The sequence below is a fragment of the Schistocerca nitens genome, chromosome 9 (assembly GCF_023898315.1).
Source record: "Schistocerca nitens isolate TAMUIC-IGC-003100 chromosome 9, iqSchNite1.1, whole genome shotgun sequence".
Lineage (NCBI taxonomy): Eukaryota > Metazoa > Arthropoda > Insecta > Orthoptera > Acrididae > Schistocerca > Schistocerca nitens.
Genome location: NC_064622.1, coordinates 247,358,645 through 247,377,705, shown reverse-complemented (window position 1 = coordinate 247,377,705; position 19,061 = coordinate 247,358,645). Strand labels below are relative to the sequence as shown.

Here is a 19,061-nt window from a genome sequence, read left to right as displayed (position 1 = left end):
ATGCAAATGATTAGCTTTTCAGAGCATTCACACAAAGTTGGTGCCGGTGGCGACACCCACAACATGCTGACATGAGGAAAGTTTCCAATCGATTTCTTATACACAAACAGCAGTTGACCGACGTTGCCTGGTGAAATGTTGTTGTGATGCCTCGTGTAAGGAGGACAAATGCGTACCATCACGTTTCCGACTTTGATAACGGTCGGATTGTAACCTATCGCGATTGCGGTTTATCGTATAGCGACATTGCTGCTCGCTTTGGTCGAGATCCAATGACTGTTAGCAGAATATGGAATCGGTGGGTTCAGGAGGGTAATACGGAACACCATGCTGGATCCCAACGGTCGGATCACTAACAGTCGAGATGACAGGCATCTTATCCGCGTGGCTGTAACGGACCGTGCAGCCACGTCTCGTTCCCTGAGTCAACAGATGGGGACGTTTGCAAGACAACAACCATCCGCACGAACAGTTCGACGACGTTTGCAGCAGCATGGACTACCAGTTCGGAGACCATGGCTGCGGTTACCCTTGACACTGCATCACAGACAGGAGCGCCTGCGATGGTGTACTCAACGACGAACCTGGGTGCACGAATGGCAAAACGTCATTTTTTCGGATGAATCCAAGTTCTGCTTACAGCATCATGATGGTCGCATCCGTGTTTGGCGACATCGTGGTGAACGCACATTGGAAGCGTGTATTCGTCATCGTCATACTGGCGTTATCACCTGGCGTGATGGTATGGGGTGTCATTGGTTACAAGTCTCGGTCACCTCTTGTTCGCATTGACGGCACTTTGAACAGTGGACGTTACATTTCAGAAGTGTTACGTCCCGTGGCTCTACCCTTCATTCGATCCCTGCGAAACCCTACATTTCAGCAGGATAATGCACGACCACATGTTGCAGGTCCTGTACGGGCCTTTCTGGATACAGAAAATGTTCGATTGCTGCCCTGGCCAGCACATTCTCCAGATCTCTCACCAACTGAAAACGTCTGGTCAATAATGGTGGCCGAGCAACTGGCTCGTCACAATACACCAGTCACTACCCTTGATGAACTGCGGTATCGTGTTGAAGCTGCATGGCCAGCTGCACCTGTACACGCCATCCAAGCTCTGTTTGACTCAATGCCCAGGCGTATCACAGCCGTTATTACGGCCAGAGGTGATTGTTCTGAGTACTCATTTCTCAGAATCTATGCACCCAAATTGCGTGAAAATGTAATCACAGGTCAGTTCTAGTATAATATATCTGTCCAATGAATACCCGTTTATCATCTGCATTTCTTCTTGGTGTAGCAATTTTAATGGCCAGTAGTGTATATCGAAACCTAATTCTACTCCAAAAAGTTCTGTATGCTTTCTGGATATTTCAGAAATGTTTTCGAAAGGAATTTCGTGAATTTCTTACAGTTCTATGACTTTTCTTGAATGTTTATTAATTTCTTCAAGTTTCTGGAATCAGGAAAACGATATTTTTGAATGATGTGGAATATTTTTGGATTATTTATAAATTTATAAATTAGTTCTCCACCTCCACATGAAAATGTATTGTGCTAATTGGCGAATGAGTGCCGTTACCTGGTTCCCATACCCTACAAAAATTGAGAGATAAACATATGCCGACATTCCACTACACAGTCCGACATGTGTGTCGCTTGACTTTCTTCGAAACATTACGTTCTATTTGCCAAAATATCAGAGACACAGTTCCTCCAATCCGCTAAGCCACTCACAATGTTTCACATACAGCTTTATATTGCGCAAAGAGGTGCCTTTGATGATAATGAATGTTATTGTTTGTGCTGCTATTCTCTTCGTCGTCGTCGTCTTCGATGGCATGGCTACCGATTCGACAATGAAATATATATGTATCGTGATCTGTTCTGTCATTAGACTTTCCTGTTAAATCTCATAACAGCGTGGCGTTAGCTAAACTATTCGCTCTCAGCAACTTCAGAATGAACTGGCGATCTACAATGAGATGCAGAGCCGCAGAATATTATGTCAATAGGAGAGACTCCTAAGGTTTCCATCTGAAATAAATTTGTATACACCCCATTTTAGTTTTATTGTTCGTAGCCAGATAGAAAATGAAATACAAAAACTACATAAATATACTGGCATCACAATACAAGTCCATGAACCAGTTCATAGGTGCTGTTTACTGTGTCCGTGTTTAGGTATAGAAATCTTACGCTCACTGACATTGAGGATTGTAAGAATGATAGGAACGAGAAATTGATAGCTATGATTCCAGCTGGAAAGCAAACATCGGGTGTGAACCTCATACAAAGATCACGTGGAGATAATACCTCAAGGATGCTGACGAAATCGGCCACTCAAACAGAAGGTGCTATCAAGTTAAACGTTCGAGTATGAAGTGCTCACTCATGTCATATCTTCAACTGTCGCGAACAACAACAACAAGAACAAAAAATGTGGGTGCTAGCTAGCAGAGCTGTCTTACTATCACAGCCGTTAGATCAGCAGTAATATATCTCCCAGTTCATTTACAGTCTGTAAGTTACTCATAAGGTAAAAGGCAAAAAAAAAAATTAAAAAAAAAAAGGTTCAAATGGCTCTGAGCACTATGGGACTTAACTTTTGAGGTCATCAGTCCCCTAGAACTTAGAACTACTTAAACCTAACTAACCTAAGGACATCACACACATCCATGCCCGAGGCAGGATTCGAAGCTGTGACCATAGCGGTCGCGCGGCTTCAGACTGTAGCGCCTAGAACCGCTCGGCCACTCCGGTCGGCCGGTAAAAGGCATCTCGTATTCCGCAACTACACTAGAAAATCTTGGACTTGGTTACAGACTTTCCTTGTTCTACAAGAAACCTCTTTTTCTTCAAAGTCTGGAAAAAGTAAGTTTGAAACAAAATGACATCTGTGAGATTTAGAATTGTTTTATTTCTCAAAAATGTAAAAAACATATTGCAAATAAAATCTTATAATTAATAACAGGTATGTACAATGCTGATATGCAGACACGTTGTTGCGATTGGTATGCGAAATGGTTGGGGCTGAAGGTGGTTTCTTCAATGATATTCTCCTACGAAGAAGTTTAGAATTTTAGTAATACCCCAAGCCATTTCCTGCACCGACAGATGTTCCTATCGCAGATTCTGCGGCATGTCCTGTAACACATACAAAAGCAGATAGTGGTTGATCTTGTTCAGATTGAACAATTTATTGAGGTAAATATTTACGAAATTTAACATCTCCAATATAAAAAAAATAGAAATGTCAGGAGAACTAAGTAAACTGAATAGCCATAAGGTGACTCTGAACATTTCTGTTGTATCACAGACACAGTCCCTTTGACTGTGCAGAGATGTCACTAAACCCGCCCAAAGATGTAAACAACCACGCATGAGCAGCGCCTATTAGACCGAGCGGGTCCGACAGCCGATCAGTTACAGTCATTCCACTAGGAAGGAGGTACACGGCTCGTGTTGTCTGTAGTTCAACCTTGCCTAGGCGGTCAATACCGCTGTTTGATAGCGTCCGCATTGTTACTTTGTGCCAGGAAGGGCTCTCAACACGGGAAGGGTCCAGGCATCTTGGAGTGAACCAAAGCTTTGTTGTACAGACATGGAGGAGATACAGAGAAACAGGGACTGTCGATGAAATGCCTCTCCCAGGCCGCCCAAGGACTACTACTGCAGTGAATGACCGCTGCCTACGGATTATGGCTCGGAGGAACCCTGACAGCAACGCCACCATGTTGAATAATGTTTCCCACGCAGCCACCGGACGACGTGTTGCGTCTCAATCTATGTGCAACAGGCTGCATGATGCGCAACTTCACTCCCGACGTCCACAGCGAGGTCCATCTTTGTAACCACGACACCATGCAGCGTGGTGCAGATGGGCCCTACAACATGGCTAATAGATTGGCATCACGTTCTCTTCACCGATGAGTGTCGCGTATGCCTTCAACCAGACAATCGTCGAAGATGTGTTTGGAGGCAACCCGCTCAGGCTTAACGCCTTAGACACACTGTCCAGCGAGTGCAGCAAGGTGGAGGTTCCCTGCTGTTTTGGAGTGGCATTATGTGGGGCATAAATACGCCGCTGTTGGCCATGGAAGGCGCTGTAATGTCTGTACGGTACGTGAATGCCATCCTCCGACCGATAGTGCAACCCTATCGGCAGCATATTGGCGAGGCATTGGTCTTCATGGACGACAATTTGCAACCCCATAATGCACATGTTGTGAATGACTTCCTTCAGGATAACGACATCGCTCGACTAGAGTGGCCAGTATGTTCTCCAGACATGAACCCTATCGAACATGCCTGGTTTAGATTGAGAAAGGCTGTTTATGAACGACGTGACCCACCAACCACTTTGAGGGTTCAAATGGTTCAAATGGCTCTGAGCACTATGGGACTTAACATATGAGGCCATTAGTCCCCTAGAACTTACAACTACTTAAACCTAACCAACCCAAGGACATCACACAAATCCATGCCCGAGGCAGGATTCGTACCTGCGACTGTAGCGGTCGCGCGGTTCCAGACTGAAGCGCCTAGAGCCGCCCGGCCACACCGGACGGCCACTTTGAGGTATCCATGCCAAATCGCTGATGAGGAGTGGGACAATCTGGACCAACATTTTCTTGATGAACTTGTTAATAGTATGTCACGACGAACACGGGCCTGCATCATTGCAAGAGGATGTACTACTGTGTATTAGAGGTACTGGTGTGAAAAGCAATCTGGACCACCACCTCCGAAGACGTGCTACTGTGTATTAGAGGTACCGGTGTGGTTTTCATGAGTCATAAAAAGGGCGGAAATGATGTTTATGTTGATCTCTATTCCAATTTTCTGTTCAGATTCCGGAACTTTCGGAACCGAGGTGATGCAAAATTTTTTTGATGTTTATGTATGAAAAAGAACGTAAATTAGTTAGAAATTACGGCGTGCCCACACTTTATCCAACATATAAAAGTGTTTTTTTGGTTTTAGGCTATGACATGTTCGACGTGCTTGCCATCATTGCGGATGATTTGGCGCAGACGAATAGCGAAATGCTGCATGACCCGCTGAAGTGTCGGAACGTCGATGCTGTCAATGACCTCCTGAATGGCTGTTTTCAGCTTATCAATGGCTGTGGTGTTATTGAGGTACACCTTGTCTGTAACATAGCCCCATAAAAAGGAGTCGCATATCTTTCGATCAGGAGAATATGGCGTCAAATCGAGGATCATGCCAGTGGCCTCTGCGTAACCCAGGGACAGAATGCGGTCCCCAAAGTTCTCCTCCAGGACATCATTTTCCTGTTTGAATGGAATCGATCTCCGTCTTGCATGAACCGCATCTTGTCGTAATCAGGGTCAATGTGGATAATGGGGATGAAATCATCTCCCAAAACCTTCACGGAGAGTGCGGTAGTCACCGTGTCATCAAGGAACATCGCGCTGTTTATCCCGTGACTTGACATTGCGCACCACACGGTCACACGTTGATGGTGAGGAGATTTCTCGAACGCGAAATGCTTATTAACGAACCCATTGAAATGATACTTGGTTTCGTTGCTAAACAAAGCATAATCACATCGAAGTCCTGTCCGTCAGTTATGTGGACAATAATGGTGGAGGAACACAACAGCTGTTCCATGGCCCTGGAGCTTAATGGCTGATGGGTTTGAATTTTGCATGGGAAGAGATGCAGAGCTATTGTACCTTATATCATCATTTCAATTTATCTTATTCCGACACATTTAAATCCCTGGACAACTCATTTTACAGTCATGTGAAAAGCAACGGAAGTGATAAATGTGGTGTCACCGCCAGACACCACACTTGCTAGGTGGTAGCTTTAAATCGGCCGCGGTCCGGTAGTATACGTCGGACCCGCGTGTCGCCACTGTCAGTGATAGCAGAGCCGAGCGCCACCACACGGCAGGTCTAGAGAGACTTACTAGCACTCGCCCCAGTTGTACAGCAGACTTTGCTAGCGAAGCCACACTGACAAATACGCTCTCATTTGCCGAGAAGATAGTTAGCATAGCCTTCAGCTAAGTCAATTGCTACGGCCAAGCAAGGCGCCATCACCAAGTTATATTGAGATGATAATACTGTATCAACAAAACCAATGTTCACCAATTGTGGATTAAAGTTAAGTATTCCAGCAGCTACGTACTTTTCTTTATAGCATTCATTACGTATCCTGTTTCAGACCTCACACCAGCCTGCGTGAGTTTAAGCGCGTGCCTTTCGGCTTCCTCTCATTGTGACTTGGCTGTCTTGCGAAGTCACAACAATAAATCTTAACTTCTGGTTTACGACAATCTTGCTTAATGCTTTTATTTTCCATATCATCGAATAATTTAATGTTTCACGTTGTTCTGTGCAGTACGGACAGCCAGTTTTCTTTCTGTAGCACTAGCTTTCATTACAGGAAGTTCATAACGGAACAGCAGTAAGCAACCACAGCCTTATAAATAGACATCAAACGGGCTGCATGTTTACGAATCATTGAGAGACATGGAAAACACGTTTGAATATCGCACTGAGATTGGCTGAAAAACAGAAATAAAAAATTGAAAATGAAAATTTCAGGTACAGGAGGTAAACAACGAAAAGCTTAGTTGCTGAAGAAAAACAATAGTTGATAGATATTCCTACGGGTTTCTAGGTGGGTGACAATTGGATTTTTATGTCTAATATTTCGATGAAAGACCTAATCGTCTTCTTTAACACTTTGAGTAAAAATCTAATTGTGTTGTTCGCTTGTTGGACTGCCGACAGTATAAAACAGAAATGTCACACCTGTGGACACCGATGCGACTAAGAATCGGAAATCAAAAAACACTAATTATCTTTTGAATGAAACGTAGTAAGTCACAACGTGTTAAAGGCTACTGGGCTATCTAAAACGCATGCACTGCATCAGATGCACGCTCAGAAAGGGACAGAAGGAAAGAAAGAAGTGTGAATTCTCTAGCGACTGTGAAACTCATGTTAGAAAAGTAAATGAATGCTGGCTAAGAAGATGATGAATATACTCCATGGGCTGGAGTATTATAAATAAGTGTGAGACAGTAACAACAAAACTCAAATGAAACTCGTATCAAAGTGGTAAAGTATACGTACACAAGTGAAGCAGTGTATTAAAAATACTAGCTCTTATAGATGTTCTGGTATGAGTTAGCAAGCAAGGAGCGTTCTTGAACCTCTATCTCTAGCTTCCCGAGACTACCAAGAGATTTGGATGGGCCTTACAGAAAATGAGATCCACTTTGGCTTGAAGTGAATCGTCTAATAGAGCAGACTGTTACTGACGTTCAGCAATTTTTGGGGAAGATATAGGTAGTGGTTGTGTGGATGGCTGACCCAGTCGGCAAGTGTCAGACTGTCACCTCTGGCAAAGATGTGCCATCTGAAAAATGACAAGCAGTAGCATCATTCAGAATCCACCTATGACTGTTGGTTCCCATATAAGCGGCTGGGTAAACCAGTTAAAGGGTCTGGCGAAGCTCAGTGCATGCCGCCTCCGATTGTACCGAGCCTAGTCAAGCAATGCCGTCCTCTGGTCTCAACAGTGATATAGAGACGATTGGACTGTTATTTGTCTTGAATTACGACTTGGGGACTTCGGAATAGACAAACGAGTTGACATTTTTGGTATTAGTCACTCACCGTGGTGCGAGTGGTGCACGACGGGGTAGAAGCCGGACTTGTCGGCGTGGTACTTGACGGTGCGCACGCTGCCGTCCGCCTCCTTGAGCGAGTACTCGCCAGTCACGACGTCTCCGTCGCGGTGCTCCTTCTGGGAGTGGTGGTCCCCTGTGTGACCGTCAGACACCCCATACTCGAATTCGTACTTCGGGTACGCCTGCCAAAGGAAAGGATATTTGAATATTAATTTCCCAATTGTCTTACCCGCTTACACGTCCACCGACAACTGTCTTCTTCCTACCAGACCGACAGAGTAGTATACTACGGTTTCATCAGTACAGACACAGGACTGCCTGCCGTAGACACGTAGCGACCACCCAAGTCAGGTTACACTTTAGAGCATACAATTACGTTTTTATGTTGTCGCTCTTGCTGTATCCTACATAGCCTGTCAAGCATTAACATCAGAGGTACAACCAAACCACTTCATACGCGTGGTACAGGGTTTGGTGAGAGGGCATTATTACTCTGTGCAATTGTACGGTTTCCCAGGACCAGGAGTAGAGCCTGATGAAAGCAATGGCACCAAATGGCGACATATTGTCATTGAGTTATTATGCCAACAAGACTTCTTCTCTCAACAACAGACCGAGTTATCACTCAAATACCAGTCGGAGAAAACAATATAAATACAAATAGTTGCCATAATACAGGGTGTATCAAAAAGAATCATCCGATTTGGCACATCTATATTTCTGAAACTAATAAACATATACAATGAATGTTTTTTGATGAAAAAGGTTTTTTTTCATACCTTTTCATAACTGTTCAATATGCCCCCCTTGAGATGCACGCTATTTGTCAATACCGTATTCAAATTGTTACCACACTGCAGCGAGCATGCCTTGAGTTAGAGCGTCCACAGCTGCTGTTATGCGATGCCTCAGTTCATTCACTGCTGTTGTTAACGGAGGCACATAAACAGAGTTTTTTTTAGAAGCTCCCACGAGAAATAATCACATACAGTCAGGTGTGGTGATCTTGGAGGCCAGTTACGTAAGGCTGGATCATTTGGTCCAGTGCGACCGATCCATCGTTCAGTAATCCTTTGATTTAAAAATTCCCGCAATTCGAGATGCCAGTGTGGTGGTGCCCCATCCTGTTGGTAAATAAAGTCGTTCGAATCAGAGTCCAACTGTGGGAAGAGAAAGTTCTCAAGCATATCGAGATATGTGCTTACTGCTACTGTGTTCTCGCCAAAGATAAATGGACCGTACACATTTCCCGTGAAAGTGCATAAAACACGTTAAATTTTGGCCAGTCCTTCCCATGTTGTACAACTTTGTGTGGTTGTTCTCTACCTCAAATTCACACATTACGACGGCTCATCTTTCCATTAAAATGGAATATTGTCTCGTCACTAAACACTAAGTGTGGAAAAAACTGTCATCCTCCATCTTGCCAAGAACGAAATTACAGAACACCACAAGTTGTTCAAATGGCTCTGAGCACTATGGGACTTAACATCTTAGGTCATCAGTCCCCTAGAACTTAGAACTACTTAAACCTAGCTAACCTAAGGACATCACACAACACCCAGCCATCACGAGGCAGAGAAAATCCCTGACCCCGCCGGGAATCGAACCCGGGAACCCGGGCGTGGGAAGCGAGAACGCTACCGCACGACCACGAGGTGCGGGCCACAAGTTGTTGTTTGTCACCTTCACGAAGAGCTTGCAGTAGCTGAATTTTGTGTGGTTTCGTCTGTAAACGTCGACACAACACACGCCAGACGGACATCAGGGGCACGTCGAGCTGTCGAGCCGCGCGGCGAACGGATTTCTGCGGACTCCTTGTGAAAGTATAGCAGATGCGTTCGACGTCTGTGTAAGACACTCGGGGACGGGCCCGGTGGTTTGCCTTTACACAAACAAACTGTTTCTCTGAATTGTTCATGCTATCGTCTAATGTCCTGTGCTGTAGAAGGATCCACACCATAGCTAGTAAGAAAGTCACGCTCAACAGTTATTACCCACCGGCACTGCGCAAAATGTAGAGCACAAAACGCTTTCTGTTGTCCCGACACCGTTTTTTCTAGAACTGAAATGGGCGCACACTCTACTACCTAGCGGGAACCATGTAAAACTCGAGAGTTTTCTCTTTTCAACGGTGTATTGTGCACGCACATATCTCAAATAACAAAGCAGTTATGATTTTTTTATAGGATGATTCTTTTTGATACATCTTGTATCACTTGTACCTGTACGTCAGGTGTTCTGAGAGAAACTATGTGCTAAGCTACAGTATTGAGATAAACTGCACATACTTCAATTCCACCTCATGTCAAGCCCTATTGTATTATAACATGCTATTTGGCCGAATGTCCCGAACACCTGTTGCGGTTAGTTCCAAAGGCAATTACGATCTTAATAATACGAACATAATCCTTATGCTATTCAACACAGTTTAATCGTCAAATGAGAATTACGTTTAAGTCCTGTTACAATGAACATGCACGTCCATATTTATCGTTGCTCACGAGAGGTAGGTGTAAGTTGATCTGGTACGCAACCGACGTTCTAGTTCACCGTAAAGCTATTTGGCGTTAGTCACTCGGCACTAGAGTAGATCAATCCAGCAAATCCACTCGATTTTCCTCGAACTACAGTGGAATGATCCTTACTTTGCGGGCACAATTGCCGAGGTCCGATCCCAAACTGTTGCCACCGGGTGACAATTATCCTGTAGTCCTAATCATTTTCATAAAAACTTGCTTTCATTTTGCTATCGAACCGTGAGTATTGGTGTGCGCGAGCTATACGCCAGGACCACAGATACCTCAGGGCACATCAAAATACCGTGATTCATCTCTTCCTAAAATCTTCATACGCTGTTGCAAAAGACAGTGATGACGCTTTTAGTGTTATTGCAAATTGTGTTACGCATTCATTGTGTGACGAGCAGCTTCTCTACAATGGCATTACCAACCAAACCGAATTATAAAGAATTTTGACTGATCATTCTGTACTTTACCTTATGTCCTTTCGGAAAAAGAACAAAAGTTATCTGAAGTAGTGGACAGGGACGTTTCACGAAAGGTTGTTACGAACTTCGGTGGTTACATTTAATTTATTCGTACGTCAAAAACCTCAGACTTCCCTGCCGTTTACACTTCACAGCAATATCTTAACAGTGGATCTAAGGGCACGTATAATTTCTATGAAGTCTAGGGAGCCTCTATGATCATGCTTCGTTCTGTCTCACTTCGTTTCCTCTGTTGAGTGGTCAGAACAATAAAAATCCATGATGTTATCACTTTTACCCTCTTGTATGAATTCGTATTCGTAGCTTGATGTGAGCCAGAGAACATTCAGTGGGGTGTACGGCGTGTTGTATCTACATGTGAAACAAAGACCACACTTGTCGAAACTTTAAGAATGGAGTTCAGTGAGACACAAGTACATTATACGATAAAAAAAATATCCGGACATCTATTAGTGGACTATAAGATGGGGTGCGTCCGCACTTCGCCTTTATAAGGCTTTCAGATCTCCTGGGAACACTTTCAGTGAGATGCCTGAACTTCTGAGGAGGAATGGCAGCCCATTCTTGAGCAAGACTGAAGCCAGGAAAGAGAGTAATGGTAGGTACTCGGGTCTGAAGTCCACGTTCTAACTCATCTCAAATGTAATAAAACGAAACACCTGCAGCCGTCGTTTTGATGTTATTTTATCATATTGCAACTCGTTTCGGTGACTCATTACATCATCTTCAGAGCTTAACTGAGGCTGAAGACGAAGATGGCGTACTGAGACACCGAAACTGGTTTCAATACAAAAAAATAACATCAAAACGACGGCTGCAGGTGTTTCATTTCATTACGTACCTGATCGGCCGAATCCCATAGACCATCAGTTAGAAGGATCGACATACAAAAGATCACAAAGGTGTTCCTATAGCTTCAAGTCGAAACTCTGGGTGTGTCTCTTCATTTCAGAAATTTTATTGTCCAAAAACCATTGTCTCAGAAATGCTGCCTTACGACAGGGTGCGTTATGTCGGCGTCCGTTATCACGCTGATACAAAGAATCATCGTCACCGTACGCAATACACAATGTTGTAACATACATTCATATCCTTCCGTATTTAAAGTTTTCTTGAGAACAATAAGGGGATCCGATCTTCACAACGTAACACCATCTTCTCCAAAGTTCACTGTTGCCACAACATTTGATGACAGGCAACATTCTCCAGGCATTCGACAAATTCAAACTCTTCCATCTGATTGCCACAGAATGTAGCGTGATTCATCAATCAAAATCAGCCGTTTCCATCTACCCACTCTCCAGTGGGTCGCTCTTTAGTATTGAGTACAGAAATGTGTGGCATATGAAGAGCAGCTCCACCATTTTACCGAATCTTTTTAACTCTCTACGCACAACATTCTTCTAGTTGGACTGTTGGCAGGGCTGTGGAACTCTCGAGTGATTTCTGCCACAGATTTCACTCGATTTTTTGCAACCACCCTCTGCAATACTTGACATCTCCGTCCGTTAGTACATTAAGGGATGCCTGGTCTTTGTTTAGATGTGGTTTCCACTTCAGAACCATATCACCAAGACTAGCGCAGCTTCAGACGGGTTGAAATGTCCCCGATGGATTTGTTACTCAGGTGACGTCCAACGCCTAGTTCACGTTCGAAGTCACTGAGCTCCGCTGACCGAGCGTTTCTGCTTTTACTGCTTCTCACCTGACAACACAATACCTCCCTCCTCCATTTACACTGGCGCGTCTCCCTCTCGTGACATCTAGCCGTCAATTCCGTAATACGTAAGGGAGTCCGCACACTTTTTATGAGATAGTGTGTTCTGAAACATCTACAAAACCCACGTGGAAATAAGGCCAAGAAAGATAATACCATGTTGCGAAGGGATGCATCGTACCATCTCTGTTATTCAACTTGAAAGTCGAAGACGCACTGAAGAAAGTGAAGCAAAATTACGGATAAATAAAAGTGCAGTGCGTACAGAGGACGTGACGTTTCTGGCTGGATGAAAGGAAAACTTGGCCTTGTTGAATGGAATGGGGAGCATACTTAGCACAGAATCATGAGTAAGGATACCAATAACAAAGGCGAAGAATCATACACAACAGAATAAAGACTTGCTCATCATGAAAATTGAGAATGACACAGTGATGGAAGAAGTGGGAAGCATTCTCCTATATGGGAAGTAAGTAAATGGTGGATGTAAAGTGGCGCAGGTTAAGAAAGCTTTCTTCAATAAAAGAGCTCTACTGGTATCAGATATTGATGTGTAAATGAGGAAAGCCAGGTAAGAAAAAGCTAGAAGCATTTCAAATGCGGCACTACCATAGAAAGTTAAAATTTAATTAGTCAGTAAGATGTAACAATCTCTAAACAGAATAGATGAGAGAAGAAGTCTGTGGAAATACCCATACAAAAAGAAGGGCCAGAAATGAGAACAGCTGTGAAGGGGGGTCTGATTGGGACATTGATGAGAGGAGGCTGCCTCAGCGGTCAGTGATGGAACCACCGTGCCTTCTAACATGACAGGTTATTCTAAAATATTTCTCTTTGGTGATGACACAGCTTGTTAGAGAAGGATGATGATTACAATATAGGCAGTACACCAAATAGTGCAGTTCACGGGTTGAGGAAAATAAATTGGTACTAATCAAAATAAGACAAATTTTTCACAGTTTTAAGATGTGATGGCAAGCCTATATTCAATATCTTGTTTAATAACTAAATACCGCTATATTTACCATTACAACAGTATCTCCATTTCGTGGTAATCCGACACGAAAGTTAGTCTTCTTTGCATATTTTCATTCGCTTAAGACATACGGCGTTGTATTCTGGGGTAAACCCATTCACAAAGGGTATTTTTGGCACAGAAACGGGCGGTTTAAGCAATGTATGGTAAAAGTTCAAGACCATCTTGATGACACTTGTTCATGAGTCTGGAAATTCTGACACTGGCCTCTTAATATAAATTTACCTTAAGGTCGTTTGTTGTTAACAATGTGATCTTATTCCCAAGAATTATCAGCTTTCATTCAGCTAATACTAGGCAGACATCCTATCTGCGTTTGGATCACACTTCCTTGACTCTTGTGCATAAATATGTACAGTACACTGCTGCATTCATTTTCAGTAAGCTACCACAAGAATTCAAAAATTTTAGCAGTGACCCTTGCATTTTCATGTCCAAAGTGAAGAATGTCCTCATGGATCAATCCTTATGATCTGACCGGAAGATTTTTGGAAAAAATCAAGCACGTTTCTGTGTTAAGTTGTTGAGTATGCCATAGACTCAGCAGCTTATCAGTAGATGATTCGTGTACCTTTTGTTTTATTCATGATTAACTTTTCTGATGTACTGACTTGTTCCGGGACTACGGACATTGGTTTCTCAGTTTGGTTCCTCGGAACTAGACATGTATATAAAATAAAATAATAAATTAGTGGAAGATCTATTACAGCACCGAGTAATTGTTAACATTATTTTGGAAAGAGCCATAGAAGGGAATAACAATAGGTCTAAGCAATGCAGATTGTGAAACACGTTTGATGTAGTAGTTACGAAGACGGGAAAAAATTAGCACAAGATAGAAAAAGACAGCGAGCAGCATCAAACCAGTCAAGAGGCAGATGAGCTAAAAAAATGAAATGGAAGCTAGACAATGTTGCTCACCACGTAGTCGTAAGAGTGAGCCCCGACGCTGACACGATGCGCGGGCCCCACCACAGGAGCCGTCTGGTGGGCGTAGGAGCGGCCGCGCCAGCACAGCGCCTGCTGGCAGCTGACGGCGGCCATCGCAAGCATCAGGGCCACGGACACCTGCGACGAGATACAGCCATGTACAGCACACGGGCAACAAATAAGGGCTTCCTCGCGTACTCACCGAGATAGCTGGCCCCATTTCTTTCCGAGTGTTTGTTTAGCTGCAAAACACTAACTCAGGTTCTCTCATATACTGGGTAAAAGTTACAATCTTTCAGGGACGATGAGATGGGTAAGTGTATCAGGCGAGGTACCCTGGTCCGAAAACGAGCTATGTGCGAAAATCTTTCTGATACCTCTGACAGTGGAATACATACACCGGTACTGTTGCTGTTAAGATTCTAAGGTAGGCGACTTTCGGAGGTGGTAATATGGTTCAAAACAAGAAAAATACGTCCAGTAAACAAGGGCTCTAACGTGAAAACCTTAAGAACTATGAGCACTTGTTCATCTTCCCTAATGTGAAATACATCTCTGTTACTGAAGAAGTACCCGAACTCTTACGGGACTTGGTAAGAATGTTCTCACCAAGTAATGAGTGTGTTGGAGAGGGACACTACGAATGTTGTGTGTGGACATACAATGTGAGAATGTGGGTCTCGCGGGAGGCGTGCGCGAGACAGTCCCTGCAGTCGCACTATTCTCTGAGCCCTCGGTGGCTCAGATGGAAAGAGCGTCTGCCATGTACGCAGGAGATCGCGGGTTCGAGTACGGGTCGAGGCTTACATTTTCACCTGTCCCAGTTGATAAACGAGTATCAACGCCCGTCAGCAGCTGAAGGTATTAATGTAATTCTAACTTTTCGTTTTGTTTGACATCTCACAGCTCTAATTTCACCGTAGTCACGTTGTCCAGATTTAGTAAACAGTAACGGTAATGGTACCATCCAGTATTTGAACCTCGTGGTAAATCAGATGACTTTCAACTACTGCAACCCATTTTCTAATTCCTGTAAGTGACAAGTCGGAAAAAGAACACAGGTGCCGTCTGATCTGTGGAATACGTGCGTGCGTTGCAAACAGAACAGACCAATTTCTTGCTATTTTCAGCAGACTAAAAATAGGAAGGAATGCTTACAGTTATTACTGATATTTTACTTTATCTGAATGTTAGAATAACTGTAATTCATTTCATCGTTGCATGGGTTTGCTTACTAAATGTGTTTCAATATACGGAATCTGATCGTGTTAGTATGTAATATCAGGCTGGGGTAATGGCACCCTGTAGGGGAACAGGTGTGCACCCCCGATGAAAATTAAGCTGAAAGAGGCTGAAATGAACAGGAAAGTAAGGAATGGAAAGAGGAAACAACAGATTTGAATGAGGAACGAGAACGGGAAAGCTGTACGTGGGTGTATTACTTGGAAGCCGGAAAAGAAGAAACTGAAAATCAGAAGTAAGGGGGAAACACCAGTGCCATAAGAGGTATCGGATGTTTCCAGCATTTGTGACGTTAAGAATTACGATAATCACTGTACTGGTACTTTTCTACACGTAGGAAAGAGCACAATTACGTCTGTAGAGAAGTACGTAAAGACAAAAATTGTGCCGCGGGTGTGCTGGGTGCTCTGTTTGAAATCATGCTGCGTGTATTGGAGAAGACGCCTCAAGGCTGTCTTTGTGTTGATTGCTTAACCACGAAATGAACATTCTAAAAATTGTTCAGATATGCAAATGATATCAATTCCATCTACGTGTTTCCTATCAGAAATTAGCAGCTAGTTTAAGTGAAAGTTACTTTCACTCACGTACATTTAAAACAATTTTCCCCTCTCGGCTGCACAATCCCCAACCACTGTGGATAATTATCCCACTGGGTGATTGTGATGTTCTCAGTTAAATTCTATTGAGCTGTTTTTTTGTTTTTTTTTTTTTACTTTTAAATTGACAGATTCAGGGATCATCGGTTTTAAAAGCAAAAGTTACGCTTCAAAATGGCTGCAGCATTTGCATAGTGTTTTATGACAGTGTTCCGCCTGTACAACACTTTCAGTTCTTATCAAACAAATACATTAGCGCGTTTTGGCAAAAGTTGTCTTCAGGAATCAGAATGTGTCACAATACATAATCCTTTGTGCTTACATGTGTCAATCACTAGCTCTAACTGTGAATGAGCTACCCACAAAATTGTTAATGTTATTTGTCTTATTCGTCTACCTAGTTAGTTTCGCTTGGTTTTGAAATCACAAATTATATGTTTAGAAAGCTGTCCCGCTGAAGGATCACACAAAATTGTATTCACAGCTCTGGCTCTTAGGTAATACATCGTAGTTAGAGTATTGCTGGTACCATAGTTGGTAGAGTCGAGCGTGAGCCATCGGTGACACAGGTCGCCTGATAGGACGATATACCGCGAGCCACCGATGTTACATGCTAGCGTGAGCATGTTATTTCGTTAGGGGATTTGCAATGAGTCTTGGCGGTACATAGAAGTTATTTAACTATCTACAGGTATATGGTAGCGCCTTTTTATTACACTTGAATTCATTTTTATGTCCTTTTGACGTATTGATGTGTTCTTCTGTAGGCACTAGATGCACGTAATTCTGACTTCCTATTGATAGGTCACATTTAAATTCATTGCACATTACGTATTCTGTTGTATACTGAACATGGTCTCATTCAGGAATATATGAACTGCTACTCTAAATATACTGGATCAACTGCAAGAAATGTTAATATCAAGTACAAAGAACATATAAGGCCACTGAAGAGCGAAAGTAACCACTCCATATATGCGTGAGTCGTGCTTGGGTAGCTCTGCTGGCAGAGCACTTGCCCGCGAAAGGCAAAGGTCCCGAGTTAGAGTCTCGGTCCGGCACACAGTTTTAATCTGCCAGGAAGTTTCTAGAATTTTTTCTTATCTTTATGATAAAGCATAATTACACTTCCGTGGGAGTTGTGCATCTGTAAAAGCTATTCTCAAGCTCGTCTCTTGATAAAATCTAGACAGGCTAGCGAGGCTCCCTCGGATGCCCACGACATCCAAAGGAATCAGCCTCGAATCCCAGTAGGTCGGTCTCTTACCTGAGCACGAGACATTGCTGTAGTGGTATGAATCGTTGTGGTGCTAGCGATCGACTGCTTCTCCACTGCCTGAGTTTCCCCTTTTATACAAGACAGAGACCCAGACTTCCGCTTTTTATCGTTTTGCTGATCCCCGCGAGGTGTTACATGTGTGTTAATGGCGAAGAACGAGCAGACATAGAGTAGCACTTGCCAAGAAAGCGGCCTGTAGCCACATTCCTCAAGCCTTTTTACTGTCCGAAGGCGCCAACAATGGGTAACTTGCTCGGAGGAAGGTTTTTAGTTAAACATGAGGCAGACAATTAAGACCGCTCGAGCGCGAAAAGCAGGGCCTGGCTGACATAACGTCTGTAAATAGCACCTGCGATATTACCAAGCTAGAGCACGGGACAGTTACGTCGGGGCGAGGTACCAGTGGTTGGGAATTGCGAAGTACAGAGCCCACTCGTCCATCTATGATTAACTTCCAAATTAGTGTGAATGATGCGTATCTCTGGAAAGCGAGAACTCACCTTAGCGGCGCGGCGAAAGACGGTTGCGTTCCAAAGGGAGCAGTCTGAGTTATAAATCATAAGACCAATAGAACATACTAAAATATCAAGTAACTTGAACAAATGCGTACAGCGTATTTCCATGAGACAGTCGTTCCGAAAAAATCTTCCTATCAAACATATACCAAATTACAGAAATTACAGTTGACGTCTGTCTCTATATCCATCTTGTTTGTTATCTTTGTTACTGGTGCAGACCGCAACCGCTGACGTAAAATAGTAATAGGAAAATGAAAAGCTCTTCTGCTTATATCATTATGTTCCTTTTTTCCAAGGTTTGTGGTAAACCAAATTAAAAACAAGATGGCTGTTGGAACCACAAGGGTCTGATTACTGAGAGTGAAAAGAAGAGATTGCATGTACATTGAAAGACACCATACTGTGGTCGTTTCTCTGGCTTATTACTAACGTAAGCCAGCTTTGTATCAAAAAAATAATAATCAAACGCTATCATACAAAATAGCTGTCAAAATATAAACATTACAATTCACCAAAACTGATAATAAATCAGGAAAGAGCCACATGTAATTTGGCAACAAACAATGACCTGAATAGTAAGAACTACGTTTAATGCGTTATTAAAGGCAGAAACACAGTACTGTGCACAGAACATGCTACAGCCAGATCACGCTTTACACTACGAAATTATATTTTCTCCACATTTAATTAGTAACTGCGATTTACTCACACAAAAAGTTCTATACACTACAGGAGGGATACGCACCAGTACGAAATGAGAAAGAAACACAAAGCAACAATATACTATGGGTACAATGTCCATTAGAAGTACCTTTCAGCACATCTGCAGTTACTAATTTTTACGTCTCACTTACACCATGATAAATATAAATGCAGAGAATAAGACTGTCACAAAGAAACAGACATAGTATTTTAGCCAAATACATTCGATTAAGATATTCGAATGCTTGAAGAATAGTCACAGTTTTTATTTTACAAACGGTTTCTCCTATAAATAACAAAAGAATGTGTTTCTACACGCATCTTATCAAAAAATATAAAATCAGACACAG

The 19,061-nt window shown here is 43.0% G+C and overlaps 1 protein-coding gene across 1 annotated transcript; it reads right to left on the bottom strand.

The window, feature by feature from the left end:
- Positions 1-2,983: 2,983 nt before the first annotated feature.
- LOC126203661 (cuticle protein 7-like) lies at positions 2,984-17,522 on the bottom strand. Its single transcript, XM_049938028.1, has 4 exons — positions 17,480-17,522; positions 14,363-14,509; positions 7,665-7,860; positions 2,984-3,150 (listed from the first exon to the last, which is right to left on the bottom strand). Exons 1-4 carry the CDS (start codon positions 17,492-17,494, stop codon positions 3,086-3,088), a joined length of 423 nt encoding a protein of 140 aa, XP_049793985.1. The 5' UTR covers positions 17,495-17,522; the 3' UTR covers positions 2,984-3,085.
- Positions 17,523-19,061: the final 1,539 nt, after the last annotated feature.